The following is a 26,732-nucleotide window of genomic DNA, read 5'->3' on the forward strand; positions in this document are numbered from 1 at the left end:
GGCCAATGTCCAGGGACCTGGCACTTAGGTCACTGGGGGCTCCAGAACTTGGAGGGCCCTCCAACACCTCCCAATAAGGGTTGGCTTGACTGCTTCTGCCCAGACATCTCAGCATTCTGAAGCACTCATTCTAAGAATGGTATCTGTTGGTAACTAGGGCCTTTTTACTTGGATAGGTCAAACTGTGATGTGGTTATCTCTCTCCTAGCCTCACCAGACCCACTAATTCAGTGAGATCAAAATAAGTGTCTGGGTTACAGATTCACATCTGAGTCTCCTCCCTAATGAACTTTCAGAGCTGTCTACTTGTCCTTTCTTTGAGTCCCAGGCAAGGCTAAGCTTTAGTGGCCTTGGCCTGCTGTGCTGACCCCTAGGCTCTGAGTCCCCACCCCAGGTGTTCTGATTCTTAACATAATAAAGGGGAACTTTTCCCAGCTCTGGCAGCTTGGGCAGTTTGATTCTACCTACCATGCAGAGTCTCAAACCCCAAATATCATCATGGAGGTCCTGGAGTTTCTCCTTGGAGTACCTTGGAAAGGCACACTGATTCCCTGGTGGCTAATGCAGTCCCACTGCCCTCTGCAATGCTCATGTGTTTTGACCTAGAACTAGAGCAAGAATTTTGACCTAGAACAAGTCACACGCTAATGCCAAGCAATGCTTTTCCGACTTTCCCTGTGTATTTTTATTCCACAGCTCTGCTGGAGTTCTGGAAACAGACTGCTTTGCAGCCAGAGGCCCCTGACCTAATTCTTTATTTGGTTTTAGCCAGATTAAGCCAAGGGATAGCTCACAGCTCCTGCTGGGAAATGTGCCAACAAAGCCACAGAACGGGGCTGCTAAGCAATGAGATTTCACATCAGTTTTGTTTAATTTGGGGGATTCCAGCTCATGAACAGTTTTAGCATTAGGAGAAGGGCCAAATTCAGGATGGATTTGGCCAATGCTTCCAGCAGGAAGAATGTGACATTGTTATTCCAAATCATCTAGTGGGAACCATCTCAGTTCTGGTGTTCCAGTCACTGCAGGGAACAAGGACAATGAGTTGCTGTCACTGAAGGCAAAGGATAATAAGACTGAATTCCTGGGCATGAAGGGGAAAGGGAGGCTTGAATTTCTGGCAACGTAGAAATGGCCAGTTCATTCAATTACTTTGTACCGAGGTAGGTTTAGAGTTAACAATGGATTGTATGAATCAGTATGACATCTCAAAGATCTGGCTGTCCCTCAGCATCTAGCTCTGTGCTGGGCAATACAGCAGCTACTGGTCACATACAGCTAGAGAGCACTTGGAGTGTGGCTACTCCAAATCAAGAAGCGCTATGAATGCAAAATATATACTGGATTTTGAAGACATACCAAAAAATAAAGTAAAATAAAATATTTCATTAACAGCATTTATATTGATTACATGTTGAAATTGTTACTGTAGGTAGGTAGCCAATTATTAACAAGGGAGCAAAGGAAATTAGACACAGGGTTTAATAAACTGGAGAGCATACATCTGTTTACCAAGAAGCTACACTAGAGCTTCATACCCTCAGGATTACAGCATTTCTCCACCAAGGGGATTAACACTCTCCCCTCTGCCCATCTGGTACTGGATTGTTGCAGTGGAGTGGGGTTTAGGGGGAGGTCCTTCACCAGAGAGGCCTGTGGACCCATTGAAAGCTTCAGAAGCTTGGGGAATTAGTTATTTTGAAAAAGCTTCTGGTCCATTCCAAACCTAAGCTAATATAACCCCCAGGTGAACAAAGGAACAAAGACTTGAGTGCTCTCTCTCCCTCTCTCCTCTCTGTCTCTCTCTTTCTCTCTCTCCCTCCCCTGGTAATGCACTTGCCCTGCACACTGGTATCCTCTCTTGCCCAGAAGCACACAGCCATGTGTGTCTAGCAGCCACTGGGGCCTGCAGCAGACGGCCTGGGATCCAAAGAAATAACTTTAAGATGAAGCAGAAACTCTGGACACTGGCTTTTGCTTTGGCCTTGGTGAGGACACAGTTAAGACTTTTTCCGCAGCAGGATGAAGGGAGATGAGAGACCGGAAGCCCAGGGGCAGGCTTCCACCTGAATAAACCATCTTGCCACACCACAGTCTCCTGCTCCTGTGTGTGGGTTCCTGGAATGCTTTCTTGGCCATCCTGTGAAAGAGCCTGATTTCCACCCACAAGAAAATGATAATATTTTGGATATATGTGGTTATATTATTATATTTAATTTCACATGTTCACTTTTACTTTTTACAATGTGGCTACTAGAAAATTTTAAATTACGTGGCTTGCATTATATTTTTACTGGATAGTGCTGATCTAGAGAATACAGTAGTCTCGCTATATTGTGGTTCACTTATTGCGGCCTCACTGTATGGCAGGATTTTTAAAAATATTATATTTAATCATTTATCGCAGATTTTTCACTATATCGCGGGATTTTGCGGTACTGTATACGTATGTTGTTAAAGTTACGTAGGTTTAAGAGTGTAAAATAAATGTAAGGTTCCTACTTCGCAGGGGGATCTGGAATGTAATACCCGTGATAAGTGAGGGAATACTGTACTGTACCTAACTGCTTAATTTCAAAGTGTGGCAAAATTTCAAAGGGACATCTTGTTAGCCAAACCCCACCAGAAAACACTCTTGTGGGTTCTTAAGGGTTGCAGGTTCTTTCCAGGTGATAGTATAATAGTGCTTATATCTCAGGGTAGGATTATGTATAGGGGACTTTTTTCTTCTCTTATACTATACAAACCTTCCCCAATGGTTACATACTTCTGTAATCAGAACCGAAACTTTTAAGTCCCTAGGAAGTTAATTTTTCAGTTTCCTTTGTTAACATAACCTAGTGTCTAATTACCTCCAAAATGGAAGCATCTTCTTATGGGTACTATTGTAATTTGAATTTATTGAGAAAAGTGTTTACTATTTTCTAATTGGCAACTTACAGACCTTAGCTCATTTGATTTCAACACATTTTGTTCATTGAAAATCCTGTTGATAAATGCATAAGTTCCTGTGTGTGTTCCAGTATTTTTGGTGAAAACACTGTTGACTGTGTGAGGCCTTTACTCCTGTCTGTATTCCAGCATCCCTGCCAGCTTCAAAGACAAGGTGGAGCAAGGTGACATAGCAAGGACAAAGTGACAACCAGGAAGGAGTCCCAGTAGAGTTGAGATCTTTTTTTTTAGGGAGAGACGGGGAATGGGCTTTCAGCAGAGCCAGTCAGAGACACAAATGGGGAGAAAGGAAAGACAGATATTAGGAAATTATAATTTGCTTTCATAAACTAACAACCCCCAAGATCTGAATGTTTTCCTTTTTTTAATTTGTTTTTAACCCATACTCCAGAGGTGACTGTCCTGTGGGGGAGCAGGGTCTCAGGGACACAGTCTCTATGTCCCAGACTTCTGTTTCATCAGAGGCATTCAGTTCCCTATGTCTTTAAAAACATCAGTAAAGCTTGATCCTGGGAAAGATCTATGATCCATGTGAGTTTTCTCTGACAATGTGTTTTGCACACCCCACCCCTCTCTTTCCCGTCACTTGAACTCCAACTTTATAATTCTTCTATATTTTTATTGTCTACCATAGGCCACTAAAATATCTATATCCTTTTAAGGACCTAGAGCTGCAAACTAACCACTTCCCTAATCACACAAAGCACGTCTCCAACCCAAAGTCACCCTGACCCTTCCACAAGAGGCACAGATGCTTGTTGATGTCATCTGTCCGCAACACCGTTCCTTTAACAGCTGGAAATTACTCTTTAAGGTCAAATCTTGTAAAACCCTTTTCCTTACAATTCCAGTATCTCACTCACTGTCCGTTTTCAGTCCCCCCACAATCTTTGAGGGAGCCTCCAGATGCTACCTTCCCACTTAAATATTTGGGGGTTACTCTAACAAAGCCTCAAGCATGATGTAATGCTACAGCCTTCAGGAAAAGTAGTCACGTAAGACAAAGCAGTCCTGTCATTGCCTAGACACTCACTGGTTAACACATTTGTACATAATTACTCCAGTCTTTACTGGCTGTTACAGGCATATGGATGACCCTTCGCCAAGACAATTAGGAAGCTGCCTAGTGAACCCTGAATTCAGCAGCCATGTTCAGTTTTCAAGACCTTTGCCTCATCGGTCATCTTCCTGGTTCCTTATCACCAGGGCAAGCACTCATTAATTCAAACAAAGCCCCTAATACAATTTCTGTGCATTTAAAACCCAGAATGTAAGAGGAAAACAGCGGTGTGGCACTAATCTGTATAGTACATTTAACATGTTTGGGAACTACAGTGTATTGTTTTTACTTTGACTATCTCACATAATCGATTGCTATATGGTCATTTCTTGGAAAGAAAAACCAATGTTTGCACCTATAAGTAAAAAGGCTAGAAGAGTCTCTCAGTTTCTAATGAGGATCTCTTCTGCCAAAGGACCATCAAGTGGCGGGCACAGAAAGCCCTCCTCCAAGGGGCCGGCGATGTGTCCTTCTTGTATCAAAACTTAAATCCACACAATCAATTGAGCCAAGTCTACTGAGCATGAAACCAAAGGCAAAGGTAGGATGAGGGCCTCAGTCAGACAATAATTTAGGGTTTGTTCACAAGACATAAAGTCTCTGTCACAAAGACTTACCTTTGTCACCGTGGCACTAAAGCAGCCAAAGATAATGTGGAGACAAATGGGCATGTCTGTGTCCCAGCACAACTGGATCTGACTTGCGGGCCACAGTTTGACTACAATGTGGAGAGAAATGTGACCTGGAGGGATCCAATCTACCTGTTCTACTCCCAAATATTCCTTCTGCCATTGCCGCAGCTAACAGTGAAACAGATGAGCTTTCAAACTTGGAGACTCATTTTTCCAAGTGATAATTCATGCAGAAGCCAACATAAGATATCTGTGAAAGTAAGGGTGCCCCTCTCCCTCTGCCTGGTCCCACTCAAAGCTTGTGGGATACCTTGAAGAAACCACAGGGGTCAAGGAAACCAAGGTGTTCAAATGTGATTTTATTTATCATCTACTATCATCTTGGTAGCTCTTGTTTCTAGCACTCGCCTCCTTTTCTTTTTAGACCTGTCCAAATGCCCAAGGCCAACACAGCAGGGCCCCTCTCCCAATTTTCCCCTCCATACCCTGCAGTCAAACTTAGCAGTCCAGTATCCTATTCTTTTGAAAAACTAGTTTGTGCTGACCTATTAATAATGGGTAATTTCTTGCTAAGACACAACTAATCAGTCTCTGATAAGAATTAATGTATTATTGCTCCCAGATATCAAATTTGAGTTGTAAAGGGGCCTTTCAGTAGCTCAAATAGTGTTTTTGAAATTATATTAGGTGGCTTTTCTAAAAGTGCCTGCAGGGCTGCCCTTAGATGGGGAGACTTAGGTTTGTACCCCTACTTCAACCACAGCAGTTTTATCAGTTTCCTGGTAGGTTTCCTTGGGGATGGGGGGAAGAGTTTCAAAAATGACAGAAAAGAAGTTTAAAACCCAGACATAGGCCAAAGCGTTCACCCATAGTCAAGACCTCAGTCACGATGCCCACACAGAAGCTATTTTAAGGGTGTGTCAAGAACTATGAAGCATCTGAGATTTGACTCTTTTACAAGCTAGTAAGTTCTCCTGCTGCAGTTTCATGGGAGCTGGCCAAAAACACGAGACTCCTGGGTCAGACGAATGACCCAGCAATAGCAGATCAGCATGTTTTATGTAGGCTCTCTAAGTCAGGATTCCAACACAGTAACAGGAAGAGGACCAAATAATATTCGTACATGCATGTGCAGTAGGCAGCATTACAGGGGAGGAACCCTGAACTTATGAAGCCTGAATCTCTTCCAGTGAGCAATAGGCCTGCCTACCCTTTGCTCTGGAGAAAGATCTACACCTCCTGAGTGAGGATGTTCACTGTGCACACACCCTTGAAAAGACTCCCCAGAAGGAAGGGCAGACAGTGCTCTGCTCACAACATGCCCAGAGACCAAGAAGCCCATGGAGAACTCTCTCTCCACAGGGAGAGAGGGCCAGGCCTGCCCCAGACTCCTAAGGAATATCAGCTTCCCAAATTGGGAGTTACAGGGGTTCAAAGGGAAAGAACAAATCTTGCCAAGGGACAAATTAGCATTTTTTGCCTGTTTAGTTCCAAAGCGGACCACATCCCTCTTAGAACAAAATTCAGAATCCTCACCATGGCCTTCTCGCCTTCACGATCTGGTCCCCGCTAGTCTTCCCAGTGGCACACGCTACAGTTTTCTCCCTCACTCCCTCTGCTGCAGCCACGCTGGCCTTCTCGCCGATCCTGGAGTCTGCCTTGTGCATTTCTGCCTCGGAGCCTTTGCAGCTGCTGTTCCCTCTGCCTGGAATGTCCTTCACCAGGGTCACTTGCTTACCTCATTCAGATCTCTACTCCCCAGCCCAGACTCACCTTCTGTTCCCTCATATTGCCTTATTTGTCTTCTAAGTGCTTATCTCAACTTACCTCATATTAATTCGTTGTCAGTCTCCCCTCAGTAGAATGTGAGCAGACCCTTTGTTTACTGCTACACTCACTGGTCTATATCTGATCATCAAATGAAACAACTATTTTTAAGCCTATCAATTACATGTCTACCGATATGAAAGGAATTGTGTTCCCCAAAATTCACATACTAAAGTCCTAACCCCCTGGACCTCAGAATGTGACTTCTGGGAGATAGGGTCTTTACTGGGGCAGTCAAGTTAAAATGAAGTTATTAGGGTCGGCCCTAATTCAATATGCCTGGTGTCCTCATGATAAGCAAGGTGTCAGCTGCCATGGCTAGTTATACAATCTGTAGAGTCAATTGTTATCCAAGCCTGGAGGCAGTTCAATAGCAAAGCAGCACCCTGAAGCATTTCAGTAAGCATTCTCTCTGGTTGCCATATATCCAGGGGTGCCTTCTATTCCCCAAACGTCACTTTAAAGCAGGCAACAGAGAAATGCTCTGTCATGGATTAAAATGTTAAGGTGAAGACTGAGGCATGCTCTGTTTTTGAAACACTCAACAATCAAAAGCCTAGGTATGCATGAGCCCAGCCAGGTCCTCTTCATAACCAACTTTGATCCTGTGTCAGTGGTGACATGCACATAGAGACAAGGTAGAAATATTCAAGCAAAAAAAGAAAAGAAAAGAAAGAAAGGAGGAAACAATGGATGAAACTAGCAGAGGGCTGCTTGCTCCCCTCCCTGGTTGTTTAACGCAGCCCTGCTCTCAGCTTTCTGTGGCTGGAAGAAGAGTCCAAGGGGACTGAAAGCAGGAGAAACAAGAGAGGAAGAGAAGACCTTTCAAAAGTAGGGCAGAGGAACAGGTGGGGCAAGTGGTATGAAGGGCAGTCAGTGTTTCCACATCAGCTGAGGCTCTACAAGCCAGGAGGGAGATCATTTCTCAAATGCCCCCGCCTGACCTAACCCCAGTCCAATGGGAAAAACATCAGGCACCCCCAGTTAATCATCCACATTCTTGGACCACTCAAAGATGTGCTCCATGCTGAATACCACCTCAAGCCCGGTTCACCCCTCGGAACAATTTAGCCCTTCGGCCCCACAAGATCCTGGGGTACAAGAAACAGTCTGGCTCATCCCCTGACTTGGCCTCCATCCTCAGGGTCCTCATGGGAGACCATGTCTCTCTCAGAAATATTGGATCGCAGGCTTCTATCAGGGTTTCCAAGGTGATGAAGCTGCTCTGACTCCAATTCAGGAAAGACCAAAACCACAGTGACAATATATAAGTACCTATCTGAAGGCCCAGCAAAAAAAAAAAAAAAAAAGCACAGAGCTGAGCTGACCTCTCTGCTCAGAAAACCTCTCCTCTTCCTCATATTGCACCAAATATAATGAATTTGGGTTCACAAATTCCTCTTTCAAATCAGCCAATGAATTCCTCTGGTTTTGTCCTAATTCCTGCTTTTTTATTTCCAGTTGAACTGAGCCTACTTGGAGTAAACAGACATTCACTGGGCGAAAAGATGGATGAAAAGGTGCAGGGTGAGATACTTAGGGGGGAGAGCCAGTCTTGGTGAGGAGCCAACCAAAGGGCATGCAGGCAGAGGGTCACTTAAGAACCCTGGAGGGGCTTCCACAAGCTAAGAGGGGGCCCAGAAAGGAAGGGAGAAGGGTTCTGCATGCAAAGGCTGCCTATCTTGTTGATCACAACTGCATCCCTGGGTAGCTCAGTCCTACCCCAAACAGTCTACTTCATCCGGACACATCACCCATTCCCTCCAGACTTCTGCCTGGAGAGGCAAAGGGATAATAATGGCTAGAGAGTATGTCCTGTAGTCATTCCCTGTTAGAAAAACATACAGGAACTACCATGACTTTACACAGATAACAGTATATGTGGTAGAAGACAGCACAAGGTATTTTTAGATTTATTTCTGCATATTGCCAAGGCAGGGCTGTAAGAGCAGATACCCTGACCAGTCCTCGGTCTGAAGTTTCTCTCTTCTCACAAGCTGTTGCCACTTCCACTCCAAGCTTTCCTGGGAGTCCCCCACATTTTAAGTGACTGCTGGAAGAATGACAGTGCAAATGGATAAGAAATCTCATCCCTGAAGCTCTGCCTGTACTTAACAAACTCAACCACAGTGGATTCTTTCTTTTCTTTTTTTTTTTTTTTAAGATTTTATTTATTTATTTTTAGAGATAGAGGAAGAGAGGGAAAAAGAGAGGGAGAGAAACATCAATGTGTGGTTGCCTCTCGTGCGCCCCCAATTGTGGACGTTGCCCGCAACCCAGGCATGTGCCCTGACTGGGAATCGAACTGGCGAGCCTTTGGTTCACAGGCCAGCACTCAATCCACTGAGCCACACCAGCCAGGGCACAGTGGATTCTTATTGTCACCGCTTGTACTTGGTTTCCAAACTTCCTAGTAATCTCACCAAAGCTGTCCAAAAAAGAAAGAAAGAAAATATAATAAAATAAAAAGTAAGCTCAGTCCTGGCTGGTGTGGCTCAGTAGACTGAGCACTGGCCTGCAAACCCAAGGGTTCCTGGTTTGATTCTCACTCAGGGCACATGCCTGGGTTGCAGGCCATGTCCCCAGTTGGGGGCGCACGAGAGACAACCACACATTAATGTTTCTCTCCCTCTCTTTCTCCCTCCCTTCCCCTCTCTCTAAAAATAAATTTAAAAAAAAAAAAAAATGGTAAGTTCAGACAGACTGAAGTGCAGTCAGCCATATAACTGAAGCAAAAATATTTTGATTGTCCACGAAAGGCTCACACTGCTACACTCTACCCTCATGACTTGCCCAGTACCTGGGCCCAATTAATGGGCAAGAGCACCTGACTCTTCCGGCTCTTGGTTGAAAAACATGATTTCACGGCCAGGACTGGCAATCTGTAGCCCAAACATACATTCCCCACATGCTCACAGCCTTCTACTGCAAAGCATACTTTTTACAGAAGAAGGAATCAGGCTCATTCTGACTCAGGCCCATTGAAATGCACTCCAAGCAAAGTGCTTTCATAACTATGACAACAGCCATGTGGTCTAAGAGCCGCATGTGACTCAACCTCACATAACTTGTAGTTAAACATGACAAGTATTTCTAGAGGGCGGACCCAGTCTGTATTCCTGGGCCACAGGGCCGGCTTCTGAGATTGCAAAACCATCACAGGGCACAGCTCACTCCTGCTCTGTAAATAGAAAGATGATATAACAATTGTGTGACTACAGGTAGCCTGGGATGGGGCGCCCAAATGGAGGGGTGGTTTTGTAAGATACAAAGAAACTGGTGAGTCTCAAATCAGAGTAGGAAGTAATTAGCAGCAAAGAACAAATGTAATTAAAGTTTGAGTTAGGGAGGTCTCTGAGTCAGAGTGAACAGTACAGTAGTCCCTCTCTATATCGTGGTTCACTTATCGCGACCTCACTGTATTGTGGGATTTTTAAAAATATTACATTTAATTATATATCACGGATTTTTCGCTATATCACGGGATTTTGCAGTACTGTACAGTAAATACTAAAATAAATGTAAGGTTCCTACTTTGCAGATTTTCACCTATCACGGGGGGTCTAGAACTCTAGAACATAATGCCCACTATAAGTGAGGGATCACTGTATATTTAATTACCGCAGATTTTTCGCTGTATCGTGGGATTTTGCAGTACTATATACGTATGTTGATAAAGTTATGTAGGATTAAGAGTGTAGAATATGTTTAAGAACATAAGTAGTGTTTATAAAAATGTGGAAAAGGTTAATAATGGACTGGGAACAGTTTATAAGTGTGTAGGAAGGCTTTATAAAGCCTTAAAATATATATAAATACTAAAATAAATGTAAGGTTCCTACTTCATGGATTTTCATGTATTAGCATACCTACAAGTCAGGAAGTGATATTTCCGCAGCTCAGTGCAAAGGCCTCTGAGATCCAAGGAGAAAGATATTCAGCACCAAACATTGGGAAATGAGAAAATGTAGCTAGACAGCTCAGCAAACAATTTAGGAAATTACTACCCTCAGTTAATTTAGTTAATCGCATTAGATTGTAACTCTGGAGTATCCAAGCATGGAGAAACTAAGGAGGGAAGGGAAGTGGAGGGGGGTTCCTTGCGTTAGTATAAAGCCAGCTTGTTTTTGTGTTTGGGTGTGCATACCTTTGCTGTGCACCCAGCTCTGCAGACCTGTGAATAAACAAAGCCTCGTCTACTGCTGAAGTCCTGAGTCACCATGTTTTTACTGTGACCATTTCTCACAATTTCATGTCAAGAAAACTACAGCGTCCTTCAGGAATATTTCAGGGATCTTAAGTCTGAGAAACAGCAGATCTGGGCCGCCCATCAGCACTGGGTGGGCACTACCATCTCCCTGATGTGTTCAATCCAAACCAGAAAGCGAGCCAAGTTGTTGTTCTTCTAAAAGATGCCTCATAAGCCTTTCAAGATGCCCCAGCTGAACCCTCTCGCATCAGGAAGTCCCCGAGAGCCAGTATCCAGGGCTTGATGCAATCAAGTCTGGTAAAAGAACTAGTATCAATGACCCATGGACATGGAAAACAGGGTGAGGGCCAACTGGGAGAGGAGGGAGGTGGATGGGGGGAGGAGAGCAACGGGGGGGGGGGGTTAGGGGGCGGATGGGACAACTTTAATAAACAACAACAAAAAAAAGAAATTTAAAAAAAGCCATTTTCAGTTACACTCATACTGGGAAGAGCAAGACCCACCAGAGGAGGGGTGGGGCGGGGTGGTTCAGTGGGTGGGGATGGTGAAGCAGCCGACAAATGCCGCTCTGTTCATTACCATATGAATTCGCAGGCCTTCCCCGGGGAAGCCAGCTCCTGAAGCCTGATTCATCAGAAGACCCACTGACTGAGCTCAAGGGAAAGAGCCTGATGTATCAGGAGACTCTCACAGCTTTGAAAAAATAAATACCCACTGAGTGCATTTCGAGCATTCTGCCTCAGTCCATTCTGGCAGGATTCCTCAAAGCTTCTTCCAGCTCCTCCTAAACTAACTCATGCTCTCTTCCCCTCCCACCTTTCCCTTTTCTCCAGCACACCCATAGTAAAACAAAGCAGGGGAACAGCCAGCAGCATGCTGTGAAATATTGGGGGGAGAATTTTATTCTGTATGAAGTATGTGAATATAAAGTCATAATACATGCATATGATCTAAAGCTGGTGTTAAACAAGACCGGGAGAGTAAAAGCCCCCGGCCTCCACTCACTTCTAACTCGCCAGCAGCCACCATGACTAACAAGTTCACAGGCAATGCTTTGATACAAACGGGCTCTTACTCAAATGGGATAATACTATACATACCCACTTAGTAGGAGGTCATAACTATCTTTCCAAATCAGTACCTATAAATTCTACTGCGTTATTTTTTAAGCTGTATAGCACCCATTAGCATGGCTACTTATGATATATTTAACCAGTGCTCTCACTGAATATTTTTATTTCCAGATGTTTACTTTTAAAAGCAATATTACAAATAACATATATCTTTGTTTAACCATGTGAGGATATTCATGGGATGAAATACCAACAGCAGAACTGTTGGGTGAGTTGAGTTCATTTAGATTTCATACTTAGGCTACTCTACCTTAAAAAAGGATTTCAAACTGGTGAATGATCCCTAAATGACTGATGAAGAAGCGGAGGAGCTGTTTCGATCACAAGGGGCAACCACTTCCTGTGGGATCAGTTGCTGCTCAGCCGAGAGAGAAACGCAGACAGTTTACTGGCTGCTGGCACAGTCCTCAAAACTGAACAGCCTCATCGGTTTCTGTGCCCTCGGTCCAGCTTTATGTATTAAATAATAAATCACGCAAATGAATAAGCCTTCAATTGGAGAAGTGTAGCTTTCTATGGGCACAGAGATGACATCATGATTTGACTGGGAGAACAGTGTCAAGAGGTCTCACAGGAGACAATGGGAGAGTGGGACTTGCTGAGTCCTGGCAGGGCACTAAGCTCTGTTTACAAAAACCTGTGTGTTTCACTCAGATGGCAGTGTTTTCAGATCCCTGCCTTCCGTACCTAATCTGCAGACTCTCATTGGGCATCTGCCTAGTCTCCTCACAAAACGGAGTCGTTATTTGCCATACCTCCCTTGACCTCAGCCCCAGATTCATCCATTATTACATTATTCTGGATTTCCCTTGATTTCACATTCTGCTGCCTGCCCCCCCAAATCCCTGCTTGTGTCCAGTGCCTGAGACTAGTGTTCCCCTGGAGGTGACCTCAGAAATATCTATCTACCCCCATGAAGGGGCAGGGTGTCCTAACCAAATGACAGGGATAGTATATGAAAAGTCCTTAGAAAAGCGCCTGGTATACAGTAAGCGCTCCATAAATGTCAATTATCATTGTTCTTGTCTGATTCCTTTCACCAAGCCACCCTCTAATCAGTGGATTCCCTTATAGAATTTATTATAGGAAGAGACTGCACTGACATCTGAAGTCTATGGCCCACCAGACGGTTGCATGCACTGGAGTTTATATGACAGTCTCTTGTGCATTTGCTTACTGTTAGTAAAATCCCCTTTGATGGTTAATTTTATGTGTCAACTTGGCTGGGCCACAGTGCCCAGATATTTGGTCAAACATTATTGTAAATGTTTCTGTGAAGGTGATGGTGAATGAGATTAATATTTAAATGGGTATACTCCAGGTAAAACAGATAACCCTCTTTTATGTGGCTTAACCTTACACAATCACTTGAAGGCTTTAATGGGACAAAGGCTGACGTCCTCCTCTGAGCAGGAAGGAATTCTGCCAGATGACTGCCTTCAGACTTGAACTGCAACTCATTCCTGATTCTCCAGCCTACCAGCCTCCTGCAACAGATTTTAGATTCCCCAAGCCTCCTCAACTGTGTGAGCCAACTCCTGAAAATAGATATCCATAGGTGATAGGTAGGTAGATAGATAAATAGATAGGTCGAGCCTGCTGGTTCTTTTTCTCTGAGAACTCTAATATATCCTTCTAAGTTCAAATAGCTCTTAAGCCCCCTGAGAAAATCAAGAGACCTGCATAGCTGGTCATGAGATGGTAGGGAAAAGTGATATCACCCATGGTATTGCAAGCCTGTGTAAGAAACAAGGACATAGTGACTCCCAAACCAGTAGAAAGTCATTAGTAACAAAGGGCAAATGTAATTAAAGGGTCTTAAGGGCAAATGTAATTAGAGGATCTCTGAGAAGGGAGTTGACAGCATTAGCATATCTACAAATCACAATAGGGGCATTTAGATGAATGAGTTAGATTGTAACTCTGGAGTAGCCAGTAATGGAAAAAAGGGGAAGGAGGAGAGGGGAGGGGGAGCTAATTGCTTTAGGGCAGGGAAGCTGATCGCTCTCACTTTAGGGCAAGGAAGCTAATCAATTTCACTTTAGGGTTGCAATTTCAGGGTGGGGAAGCTAAGACTATAAAACCAGCCATCTTTGTCTACTTGGCGCACACATTCTCCTGGCTGTGAGGATGCACCCGGCTCTGCAGACTTGTGAATAAAGGCCTCGCTTTACTGCTCAAGTCCTGTGTCCCAGTTTTTATTGTGAGCGTTTCTCACACCTGTGAGCTCTGCATGAACAACCAACCAGCCTCCCTCAGGGACAAATCCATCACTAGTTGACCTAAGAAGAGTTGTGAAACTAGAAGTGGGTCCTTACAGTGATGAGAATTAACATTCTAACCTAATGGCAATCTCAACCATTTAGTTCTCACACCGAGTTGAGAGGTGAGGTATCTAAAAAAGAACAGAAGCGAATTTCCTACATCGTTGACACTATATTATAAACATCAAGACTAAAAAATATTAGCCTTTCAGGTGTATAAAGAACTGACAACACTCTTAATTCCAAATCAAACCTGCTTGATTTAACATGACATCAATCACTAATAACATGAACCAATTAATACATACATCAGGCAGAATTTGAGCACTTCTTATAACACATCATCAAATATATAAAAATATATTTGACATACAAGTATATTTGAATAGCCTAAGACACCTTTGAAAAAACAATGACACACTGAAGTTTTCTTGTTTTTAAAGACTTTATTTATTTTTTTGAGAAAAGGGAAGAAAGGGAGAAAGGGAAAGACACATCAATGTGAGACAGAAACATTGATTGGCTGCCTCTTGCTTGCACCCAGACCGGGTACAAAACCTACAACCCAGGCAGGTGCCCTGACCAGGAATCAAACCAATGACCCTTCCCTTTGCAGGATGATGCCCAACTAACTGAACCACACTGGTCGGGGCACACAATGGAATTTTGTTAAGAAAGAAATAAGTTGGACAGTGTCTTATATCTTTTCTGTAACGTTTATGCCTATAAGGTTAATTCTTACTACCTGGTTGTTCCTATTCATATTTAAAATAAAGAACAAAGAAAATCATTCTGCTGTCTGTCCTAAACCTTCAGACCCTTGTAGCTTTCCAACTCTACTCCATAGTCAAGGGCATTGAACCCTGAGTCAGGAGCCCATTTCTGCTTAAACACTTAAAAGAAAAGTCACTTCACCTCTTTGTGTGTGTCTTTCTCTTTAACACATAGTTCACCTACATCAAAAGACTACTGCGAGAAGTCAGGAAACGCATATGGGAGGCAGCGTGTCTGTATGATAGGCAGGCATCTCTGATGATCTCATTTGTTCTAGGAAAACCCAAAGCCAACATTGAGGAAGGTTACTGGAAGATTATAAATCCTTAGTGTTTCAAATCTATAATTAATTAACCCTTACTTTTTAAAAAAGTTTAAAGCAGCTTTATGGATTCAGTTTCTTCTCAGGCCCAATTGGTTTATTCAAGTTGTAAAAAAACACAGAAAGATACAATTCCCGTCACATGCTTGCCAATAAATGCATGGCCTTCCTTCTGGAAATTTCGACCATCACAAGCACTAAAACTCAGGAAGCTCAGAGGTACAGCAACCTGGTGCTATGACAGTGAAGTTCTGGATATGGGGAAAGTTGGCCCCCTTCCCGCCCCTCTCCCACAGGCACTGCACTTTCCTGGAGGTACCCAACCTGTTGTCCATCCTCCTATTTCACTGACCCATCAGTACTCTCAGGGTACACAGTCTGCTGTCCTTCATGTATCTTTCTGGGGTACAGGGGAAGGAGGCCAATGAGGACAGAGTCTAAAGAACAGTAAAAAAAAAAAAAAAAAAGGCCTGGGCATTATTCTAGCATATGGATGCCCAGAACAGAGTAGAACTCAGGTACGAAAAGATCCCTCCAGTTTTCCGTTCTCTCCATTTCCCTTCCATGGCCAGACAGCTCAGAGGGAGGCTCTGCCAGACCAGACATCAGTTTCTTTCAGGTTTACATTCCTAATGTTGATGCATACGATGTCTGTCTGGAAAAAGTCCAGCCATTCTTAATTTAATGAGAATGGTTTGCGCAGCATTGTCGTAACCTGACAGCCAAGGAGAGCAGACTGGAATATGCATGTGTGAACAATGACGACTTCACTGTACTAGTCAGTAGGGGTGGTAGATGCTGCTGAGTAAGCATGTGTAATGTGTGGCTGTCGCGTTCAAAATGACTGAGCAAGTAGAGCAGCAAATTTGCATCCAATTTTGCAATAAGCTTGAACATTCCTCCAAGGAAACTATTCAGATGATTCAGAAGGCCGCGCCTATGGGCAACTGGTGATTGGTAGTTTCATCACGACAATCCACCTGCTCATGCATCATGTCTCACGCAGAATTTTTTGGCAAAACATCAAATCACCCAGGTGACTCAGACCCCTATAACCCAGATTTGGTGCCCAGAGACTTCTGGCTTTTCCCAAAACTAAAATCACATTTGAAAGGGAAGAGATTTCAGACCACCAATGAGATTCAGGAAATTACAACGGGGCAGCTGATGGTGATTGGGAGACCTGTGTAAGGTCCCAGGTGCCTACTTTGAAGGGGACTGAGGCATCATTGTCCTATGTACAATGTTTCTTGTCTCTTCTTCAATAAACATCTCTATTTTTTATATTATATGGCTGGATACCTTCTGGACAGACATATATACTTAAGGGCAAAAGGTAGAAAGAAACATCACTGCCACAGAGTGGTGCCAGAGGTGTTAAAAATTCCTAAAGCAGCAACATCCGAAGCACATTGCATGCAGTGCCCAGCCCAGGATGACACTGAGCAAACAAACACCAAAGCCACTCTGTGATTCAGTTCATACAGGGTGAGTCATGGGCAACAAATACACACACCAGAGTGTCCATTTAAGGCAGAAAGACAACATCCATTTGGTAACTTTCTCTTTGACCAAAAAGATGCCACCGAAGCTTTTTCTAAGTTCCCTAGAGAGACTGGGGAAGTGTGTCCACTCATACAGGCTTCTGAGTCATACAGACCGAGTTATGATCCCAACTCTCCCAGTCACGTCCTACAACACCTCGTTCAGATGACTGAAAGCCTCTACTTTTATATGTTCAAACGTCTCCTTCACAGGCTTACTGTGAGGATTCAGCATCTGTCTGGAGAACATGCAGGGTGCTGCCTCGCACACAGCATAATACTCAATTATATTGTTACCTAGAAAACAGAGGGTAAGACCACAGATTCCTAGATACAGAGAACAGACTGACAGCCGTTAGGAGGGGAGAGAGTGGGGGCTGGGTGAAAGGTAAAAGGATTAAGCAGGGGGGAGGGGAACCTCAGCAAAACTAGGTGGGAGAAGATAAGAGGAGGGTAAAGAAGGGATAAAGGGTGATGGAAGGAGACTTGACCTGGGGTGGTGAACACACAGTATAATATACAGATGATGTGTTATACAACTGTACACCTGAAACCTATGTAATTTTATTTAAAGAAAGATCACTTTCAGATCCTAAGAAGTGCTTTTATTCTGTTCCCTCTAATCCAGTCAGAGATTTGCTTCATTTTTCCATCTTTTTTGCTCCTTTGTGCTTGGTGTAAAACCTGCAGTCCTATCTCCTACAACTGACCAACAGCCACACAGTTGCAGAGAAATCAGATGACCCTAGCAGAGCAGAACTTGTCCAGCACGTGGAGACTGAAGACAAATGCCGACTCCAAGCGGATTAGCACATCTCCGCGTGCTACAGAGTAACATGGCTGGTACACGATCAATTCTACCTTCTCCAACTCCCTCACATCCTCCCCTCAAACATCCCAGCCAACTCTGTTTGGTCCCTTCTTTCAGTACTAGGGATATGATAGGCTAAGTATATAATCCAGACACTGCAAGCAACCCCTGGGAAGGTCTGTTGCTACTTGAAACACTTTACAGGGACCATTTACAATGCCTGGCAGTGCTCCACCAGCAGGGAGTCCTAACACACAGGAAAAGCAAACTGTACACCGTAAACCTGGAATGGTCTGTTTTTGCCTCTATCATTTTAAAAATAATAACATTTATTATTCTCACTCTGCTCAGCAGAGTGCAGTTCCCACAGGCTCACTCCAGCCACACAAGCATCTGTGTTCACGTGGACCCTGCATTGCTCAGTGACAGGGAGGCAGGCATTTGTCATGACAACTACATGCAATTCTGAGCACATAATGATGCAAGAGCTTTTAAAATAAACATATAATGTCTATCACTGATTATGCCAAATAAGCATCACTTATTTTGAACCAAATGGTGCTTAATAGTATGTATGAGAATAATTGGACTGTTACCATTTACTTTCTTAATTAAAAATGTTAAAAGTCTTTTTTTTTCAGCAGAGTAAATATGTCACCGCCATGTACAGAGCCCTGAAGGAGCTATTACTGAACCATCGGAGGAGGCACCAATTAACATAGGTCAGAGACGACACATTAAACAAAGTGAAGAAGGGTGGAAAGGAGAAAGATGAAACATCTAGGAGCTGGTGGAAAAGCCTAACTTGGAAAGTGTTACATTAGAACCAGAACATTTCCTGAAACAAATTCACATCCTCAAACTGAGCACAGCTCCCACTCCCCTGAGGGGAGAGGCCGTTCCTATCATTGGCGTCAACAAGCGCCAGAAAGGAGATTTGGACCAACTCTGCTCACACACTGTGAAATAGACAATGAATCTCAAACAATACCTGTTCCTCTCTTACAATTTCATCCATGGCACGCATTACATATTATGTGTCTAAATTCACAAAGCCTAGATTCAAATCCTAATTCCACACTTCCAGCTGTGTGACCTTGGACAAGTTGCTTCAAAGAGAAATAATGGTACCTACCTCACAGAACTGTGAAGAGGACATCGTTAATATATGTAAAGTGGTTGAACAGCGCCGGGCACTGTTTTCATTATTACTGATATCTTAGAGGACAATAGTTTCCCTTATACTTAAATTAGTTATACAAATAAACAAGGTGTGTTGACACTTCACTAACCATTACTAAGCTCCCCAGAACAGACTGTGTGAGGTGAAGTACAGCTAGCTTAATGAGCACGAACACAGGAGTAATGATTTAATGCCAGGACTGAGGTTGTTTACTATTGCTTAGTTAAATTAAAGTATTCTACAACATCATTCAAAGACAAGAGCAGTACTTTTTCCACTACTTGGAGGTCTGTAAATGCGTCATTTCTTCGGCTGAAAGTCAGTTTTCCATTAGCTTTCAAAGGCTTGTATAAACAAAAAGTGGATTCTCTTAGATTTAAATAATGTTTTTCTTTATATCTTCTGACCAAGTTACTTTAAGTTCATGCCTTTGCTTCATTATTTGCTCTCCTATATGTCTCCTCTCCTGATTTTTTTTTTCAGTTTTGGAACACACTGCAGATTCAACAGGGGAATTATAAGTAGTACACACACCATTTTCAAATTATTTTTCATTTTTTAGAGAATTTCAAATATGGATGTTTCTAGGTCTTTCTTGCTATTTATTGCTTCTCAAGGAGAAATATAATGTTCAGTTTTCTTTAGTACCTTTCTTGAGCTACTAAACTGTATCATGAAAAATATCTAGGGTTTCTTGTTTTTAAGTATAATTTGCTTTTCTTTCAAAACTAAAATCCTGCCCTGACCAGCCCAGTTCAGTGGGCTGAGTGTTGTCCCGTAAAGTAAAAGGTCGTAGTTCAATTCCTGGTCAGGGCACGTTCCTGTGTGGCGGGCCAGTCCCCAGCTAGGGCACCTGGGCCACCCGCGAGAGGCAACCGATGGATGCTTCTCTCCCTCTCTTTCTTCTTCCTTTCCCCTCTCTCTAAAAATAAATAAAAGCTTTCATAAAAAACTAAAATCCTGTGTTATTAAAATTTGTACAATATCATTCTGTGTGAAAAAGGAAATCAGCAATATTAATAGATATGGAACTTCTTCAAGTTTAAAACACACTCCGCACACTCCTACATTCTAAATTAATGGTGAGTTCACTTTTCAAGCACACTGGACATAATAACAATAATAATAAGTAGTGGTAAACCCTGTTATAAATGTTCTGTATAGATCAGTAGCCCATACACATATTTTGTTTAGCTGACATTTTTTAATGTGTTATCATTTAAAAATCTGGACATTTTATATGTAAATATCAACTTTCAGCTTCTCCTAAAAATCAAAAGTTCTGGCACTTCCAAATCCACACTCTCATCTTGGCAATCAGCTATCTGGAGCTCAGTAACTGCTCCCCTTAAACACAGTAAGAGCTTCCAATGCTACTCAGTTCTGTACCCTAAACTGCTTTCCAAGAAGGAAGCACTGTGACAATTCCATTTTAAATGCACATGCTCTTTGGTCCAGAAAAAACTATGGAAGGTCATATGAGTATACATGGATATTCACTGTGACATTGCTTCTAAAAGCAAAAAACCTGAGCCAACCGACCATCAATAGGGGCTAGGTGATTAAATGATGATAAATCCATCCAAGAAAAGACTAGAGGGCCCTCAAAAGCCATAAGGTATACCTAAGCATATTAAAATGAAAAAAAAAAAAAAAAAGTCCAAAATGTATTATTAAGTGGAAAAGAAAAAAGCATGGTTCAAAAGAGTCTGTAATGGTAGAATCCCACCTGTGGGCAAAATGCATAGAACCATTAATATATGCTTTTACATGCATTTCAAATTTGGAGAAGAAAATATAAGAAAAACTTTAAACCAAGTAGATATATTATGTATATTACAATACATATAATTACATATAAGATATATATATATTTATACTGTGTGTGTGTGTGTGTGTGTATTACACTTAAAAAAAGGAAGCACCAAGAACAGTTATTTCAAATCATTATGTAAATTACCATCACGTCTTCATAGTATTTATCTGATTGCCTGTCTTGGTTAGAGAGTAAGTACCTCTAGAGGTAAGCTTGGCTTCATTTCTTAGGCAAGGAGAAGAAAAAGCCTTTTGGATGGCCTTCCACACAGGTCCAAGAATAGCACAGAAGTGACAGCCCCTTTGGAGCTGTGTCTATTCAAAGTGCTTTCTAGCTCATGTTGCTTCCTCTACCATCTTTTCAAAAGTGAAAACAAAGAGCAAAGAAGGAGGAGCTCCTCCCATGAGAGCTGCCAGGCTCAACTCTACACACCCCTTCAGCCCCTTTCACATGTGCATAGACCCTGGGGGTTGTGGGAGACAGAGGGGTACCATATATTATGTCCCTATTGCTGTTACTGCTTTGGGCAGAATGGGGGAAGAAGAGGAAGAAAAGAGGACAGTTAGTTCTATTCTCACCAGCCAAAACCCTAACTGGTCAGCCCAGTACAGTAAAGGACTGGCTCCACTTCCCATTAAGGAAAGAGAAACACAGTCTTGCCTTCCAGTCCATGTGCTCAGGAAGTGCAGCCAGGGCAGCTGTTCCTGGCTGGAGCTGACTTATGAGCTTTAGGTATTACCCTTCAAGAAGGGGGCTGTGCTGGGGACACGGGAAGCCAGGGACAGTACAGTGCAGGTTACTAGTAGGATGCCATGCCCCTGAGTTACACCCTGTGATGGCTATCGAGCAGAAGCTGTCCCCATGAGCACACCACACTCAAGAATGTCGTCATCAACAGCCACTGTAGGACTCTCCAGCCCAGCCTTGCTCCAGGCCTCAGCCCCTCCCCCACCCCTTGGTCCCACCTCTCACCCCCACCCAAGAGCATCTAAACCACATCAGAATAAAAGAACCAGGATACATACAGCACTTCTAAAAGTTATCACCTCCTGCCAAAGCATGGTTTGGGGAAAGCAAAATAGCTAGCAATTAATCAGCAAAAAAAGGAAAAAAGAAACCTACATAAGGAACAGACAGACAACTCCCATAACCCCCACCCCCACCAGACTACACACACACACACACACACACACACACACACACACATGTGCGCACACGCACACTTTTATGGACAGCCAAGAGTCTTGGGTTTAAATATCCCCATTCTTTTCAATTACTGTTAAGATACAAAGAAACACACAGTCTATATAGGTATCTGTGTTTCATACAGGTATCTACTCAGGGCTAACAGATGTACACAGAAGTTAGAAAACCTAAGCTGTATTATTTGGAAAATGTTACTCTTATACTGTATTATATACTGTAATATATTGTATTTTATATATATATATAATACTACATACTGTATTTTATATATACTGTATACTATATTATACATTATACTGTATTATATGCAATACTATATAACACTACTTTTGAAATAAAAAATAAAACATGATCCCCTTTGCTGTTTTCTCTTAGGTCCTCTCCTTTTCAATATTCTATTGTTTCCATACAAATAACTTTGGATTAAGAGTCCATTAGGACTGGTTCAAGCCTTATCATAAAGATCATCTCAAATATGGCAGATATGCTGCTATTTGATCAATTGAAGGAGCTATACACAGAAAAAAACAAACAAACTACTTCAAACCCCACTAAATCAGGATTGGTGATAATGCAATGTACCTTTCAAAATTCAATACGACCCTTCTAACTGTGGCTTGGTAAACATGTGGAAAGATGAGAGATGGACTGGTTAAGATAGTTTGTCATCTTAAATGGCTTAACCAGTCCATCTTCACAATCCTCCTGGCTTCCTGTTTCTGTACTATTGTAATTTGTATCATTAAGGTAATAATTAGAAATCAGTCTTATCTGTTGATCAAGCAGGTCTACCAAGACCAGCTATACTCAACAACTATATGCTGTTAAAATACCTTCATGTCAAATATTTCACCCTTCATTCTTCTAATTCAGGCTGGTCTTCTCAGTCATTGCAGTTTTTATTGGACTTTGTCATCTGCACACAGCAAGATCTCCAAAGGTGCTTACCTCTGAATCTCTGGCCTGCTGATTACGAACGACTATCAAATTGTACAGGATTCTGTCGTCATCCACCTCCGTGTGGGACACATCATGAGGCATACTCCACAAATTCTTTTCATCCTCCCTGTCCAGAGTTGCTCCAAATGAAGTATATGGATTGTTATCACTATGGTAATTAAAAAAAAAAAGGTTTTGTAATATGTGTTACTATATACATCATATCTAGGAAATGTAATATAAATAAACAGTATGTATTATAGAATACATAATGTAACAAATATATATTTCTAACAAAAAGGTCTGGATTGTCTCTAATAACACAATAGAAAAAAAAAAAAGTCACTTTAAAAACAGCAGAGAAGAGATGTAATCAAACACCCGGGCAGAGGCAATTTTACTGTTAAACATGAAATGCAACACTGAGCACCCTGGCAGCTGAAAAAAGGGAAATTTAATGGGGACTTGAACTTGCAATGATTAAAAAGAAGAAAACAACACAAAGAGATGAATTTTTTACTGGCTCTGAATTCAGAAAGGATAGTAAATTTAAAATACAATAGTATATAATATTTATCAAATTCCTTACAAGAAAACTAAGTAATAAATATGCATATCCAATTAGTTTCAATAAACAATGTGGGATGTTGAGTAAGAACTTCAGCAGCCCCATTTTGCATATCAGGTTTATGACTTACTCTTTATAAGGCAGTCTCCACACTTGGACTTAAGGAGATGAGTGACAGAAGTCATACCTAAGACATATTTGTTCTCAGAGCCCCAGTTAACCTCTGTGGGACCAGACAGGTAAGGTCACGCTGGGGCTCTCCCCTACATCTAATGATAGGTATGAAGCACGAACTCCTTGTTAATGACACGGCTCAATAAAACTGTGAGCAACATAGACATGGTCCTTATCCTTAGACCTCACTCCAGTCTAGGTAGGGAAACACATTAATAAATGATCACATGACTAGGTAATTAAAAACTGTGGGAGGTGCTATAAAGGGGGAGTTCAGGGATCCTTGAGACCTAATGGAAGTAGACATCAGGTAGGCATTGTGAAAAAGGGGTGCTTGAGCTTTATGTTGAAAAATAAAAACAAAGATCCAGGTAATGGAAAGAACACGTTCAAAGGCCCCAGGGTGAGAGGAAGCAGGGTGTATAATATTATACATAAGAAGAAAGGGGACGTTGGCTAGAGAGTGCAAGCAGCTGGGGAGATGGCTGAGGCCAGGTCCACGTGGCTTTGTGGGCCATGTTTTCTAACATTCCTTAGAAATGCGATCTTTATTCTTAAAGCAAGGTAAGTTGTGGAAGGGTTTTAAGAAGGGCCGTTATGTGACATGAACAGTATTACAACTTTAAAGATCTTTCAGGTCAAAGTGTGGAAAATGCCTGAGAGGGGTCGAGTGCATCTGGGGATTCATTAAGATACAACTGAAGAAGCTCAAGTGAGACAGGAAAGGTATAAGAATTAGGAAGAAGGCAGAGTGGAAGAAAAGTACACTATTCAAACATACGAAGCAAGTAGAAGTTCTCTGGGTTTCCACCTGGAGAGAGCGATCACATTCTCTGAGACAGCCAGAATGCCCCATGAGCAAGGGGCACAAACATACCTGCAGGTGTGACATGAGGGAATGACAAATGAGGACAGGCAGAAGGCTCCCTGATAAACAGATGGCATCTGGGAAGGAAGGAATGACTGAAAGGTGGGCTTAAGGCAAAGGTGAAGATTTAAACAAACATGAGATGCCCAGTAGTTGGTACTAAGAAATCTTATACCAGGAAGCAAAATCTCAGTCTCCAAATTTGGATTCAATGGCAGGAACCCTGCCACAGCCTCTTCTTAATAACGATAAGCCAGTAACGCAAGGGATGCCTCCCCATCCTGCCCATTCAGGCTTTAAGGAACATGTCAATCAAATTTATTCATTCATTCATTCAGTTGTTTGTTTACTTAACAAGCATGGAAATGGGTGCCTGCTGCAGACCCGGTGCTGGGCTGGGTGCTTTAAGGCCTGAAAATAAATAGCACACTGTCCCTCCTTTTAGTGTGACCATAATGCAATGAGATAAGTGAATTTTTTTTAAAAAGTATAAACAGAATGCGTAGGAAGAGAGACGGAGTGACAAATTTTGTGTTCGTATAAGAAGAATATGCAAGGAAGGTTTTGTGGAGGTGACAACATCTAACCCAGACCTGAGGAATACATAGCTTTTGACCTGGAAGGGAAGCCAGGGGAAAGGTACTCCTGGCAGAGGGAACAGCACAGGTACAGTGTAGAGAGGCTTAGTTCCCACAGAGTTGGGGAACTCCAAGTGTTCCTGCAGAGCCATACCACACGGCACACAGAGCGAGGATAACGCAGGACATGAAGAAAAAAGGGGGTGGGGGTCAGACTGGGGACAGTGCTGGGGTAGGGCTTGAGTCTATGAACTGTGACAAGTTAACAAGGGGATTCTGAGCCTTGTCAGGTCTGGGGTTTAGAGAAATAACTCTGCATGAGGAAGGAACAAGAAGATGGCTAGGAGGTTGTTAAAAGAAGATAGGTGTGGTTTTCATGCTCTTTGAGGTCCTAGTGCCAAGGCCTGGGGGCCCCCGGGGAGGAGTAGAGCAGAAGATGGGCAGCCCCAGCCCCCAGACAGAGAGAGGAGCCCACAAACCACCCCAACCAGAACAGCTGTCTATTTAAAATCTTATTGGTTAGAGATACAAAGATTTATCTGGGGCATAGAAAAGGTGGAGTTCTATCAAATAAATACATATGTAATGCTAAATATATTGAAATACTGGCTGGGGTGAGAGTGAACGAGGGTGTGGGCCGGGGAAATAAGGGTGAGGATGGAAACTGAGAGGGGGAAGTGGCAGCCCTGTGACAGTGACAGCAGCAGAAATGCGAGGAGAGGGGGTCAAAGCTGGCCCGTGATGATGCCCTTACTGGGACCATCACGGAGGAAGCCAAGGCTTAGCTGTGAACTCACAGGACATTCACAGAGAGGTGGGGTCTGGGCTTAAAAGCAGGGACAGGGCTGGAGATCTGTACTTGGGAAAAAGGCACATGAGTTTTGGTCACCACAGAAGCCATGGGATCAGAGGGGAAGGAGGGAAGACCTCAGGGGAATAGCCAAACTGAAGGGACAGGGGTGGGAGGGAGCTGGAGAGAGCAGGTGAGAGCCAAGGAAGAGAGAACTCTGGGAAAACGAGGAACAGACTGGAGAGGCATGGACCACATGAAAAGTATTGACTCCCATTTCTTTTTGGCCTGAAGCGATCTTGCAATTTTGCCAGACGATGAACCACCGCTGCCCTGTACAGGGCAGGGCTTCCACATTCCACCCCTCCTGCTATACAACCATCTGAGGTCACAGGGGTGGGGGATGGGCGACACTGTCCCACCATGCAGACTGGGACCAGCCTACAGCATTGCTTGACTTTTCCTGGGTCAGGCAGCCAGCTGACGTTGGTCCTCCCAGCATGAGTCCCTGAGTCCGAGTCCCTGATGGAGCTCTCCAAGCGACCACAATGCTGTAAGGCTTGACATCCGGATGCTGTGACAGACAGGGAGGCACACAGAGTGGCTCAGGTAACAGCTACACTGGGAAGTGCAAACCGGCAAATCCAGCTGGGGCTTCTTCTCCAGGCCCCCAGACCCTGTGCTGCTGGCCCCATGGACCGCTCAGGCTAAGAAGCCCTCCTTCTTCCCTGAAATGCTTGTTTATTTTTCCCTCAATTTGTTTCCTTTGTATATGTCTCCTCTTTTCAACATGTTGATGAGCTCCCTTGGGGCAGGGATTGTAGCCAGCATTTCCTTTACACCCTATATTGCTGCAGTGTCAGGAACTGGGTAGTTGCTATAATAGTAACGGAGCACACTGAGCTGGGCCCCCAGCCTGTGGGCCCACATTGTAACCACTTTTTAAAGATTTTCCACAAGCAGGAGGTTTATAAGTTAGCCAGTATTTGCCTAAATAGTAATTAACACCTGCCCAAGCATAATCCAGCCACTTTTTGTTTAATAACCCACATAGAAGACTATGGCAGCTGCCTCCCTGGCC

General features: G+C 43.1%; 1 protein-coding gene across 1 annotated transcript in view; it reads right to left on the reverse strand.

Annotated features, from left to right (window-relative positions):
- Positions 1–26,732, reverse strand: part of MREG (melanoregulin) — a 52,317-nt gene that overhangs the window by 15,468 nt on the left and 10,117 nt on the right. Inside the window, exon 2 of the mRNA XM_090283479.1 lies at positions 22,683–22,842. Coding sequence (XP_090139605.1) covers positions 22,683–22,842 — 160 coding nt within the window. The remainder of the gene's footprint in view (positions 1–22,682; positions 22,843–26,732) is intronic.

Source organism: Furipterus horrens, unplaced genomic scaffold, assembly GCF_987537825.1.
Source record: "Furipterus horrens unplaced genomic scaffold, mFurHor1.1.pri manual_scaffold_1, whole genome shotgun sequence".
NCBI classification, from domain to species: domain Eukaryota; kingdom Metazoa; phylum Chordata; class Mammalia; order Chiroptera; family Furipteridae; genus Furipterus; species Furipterus horrens.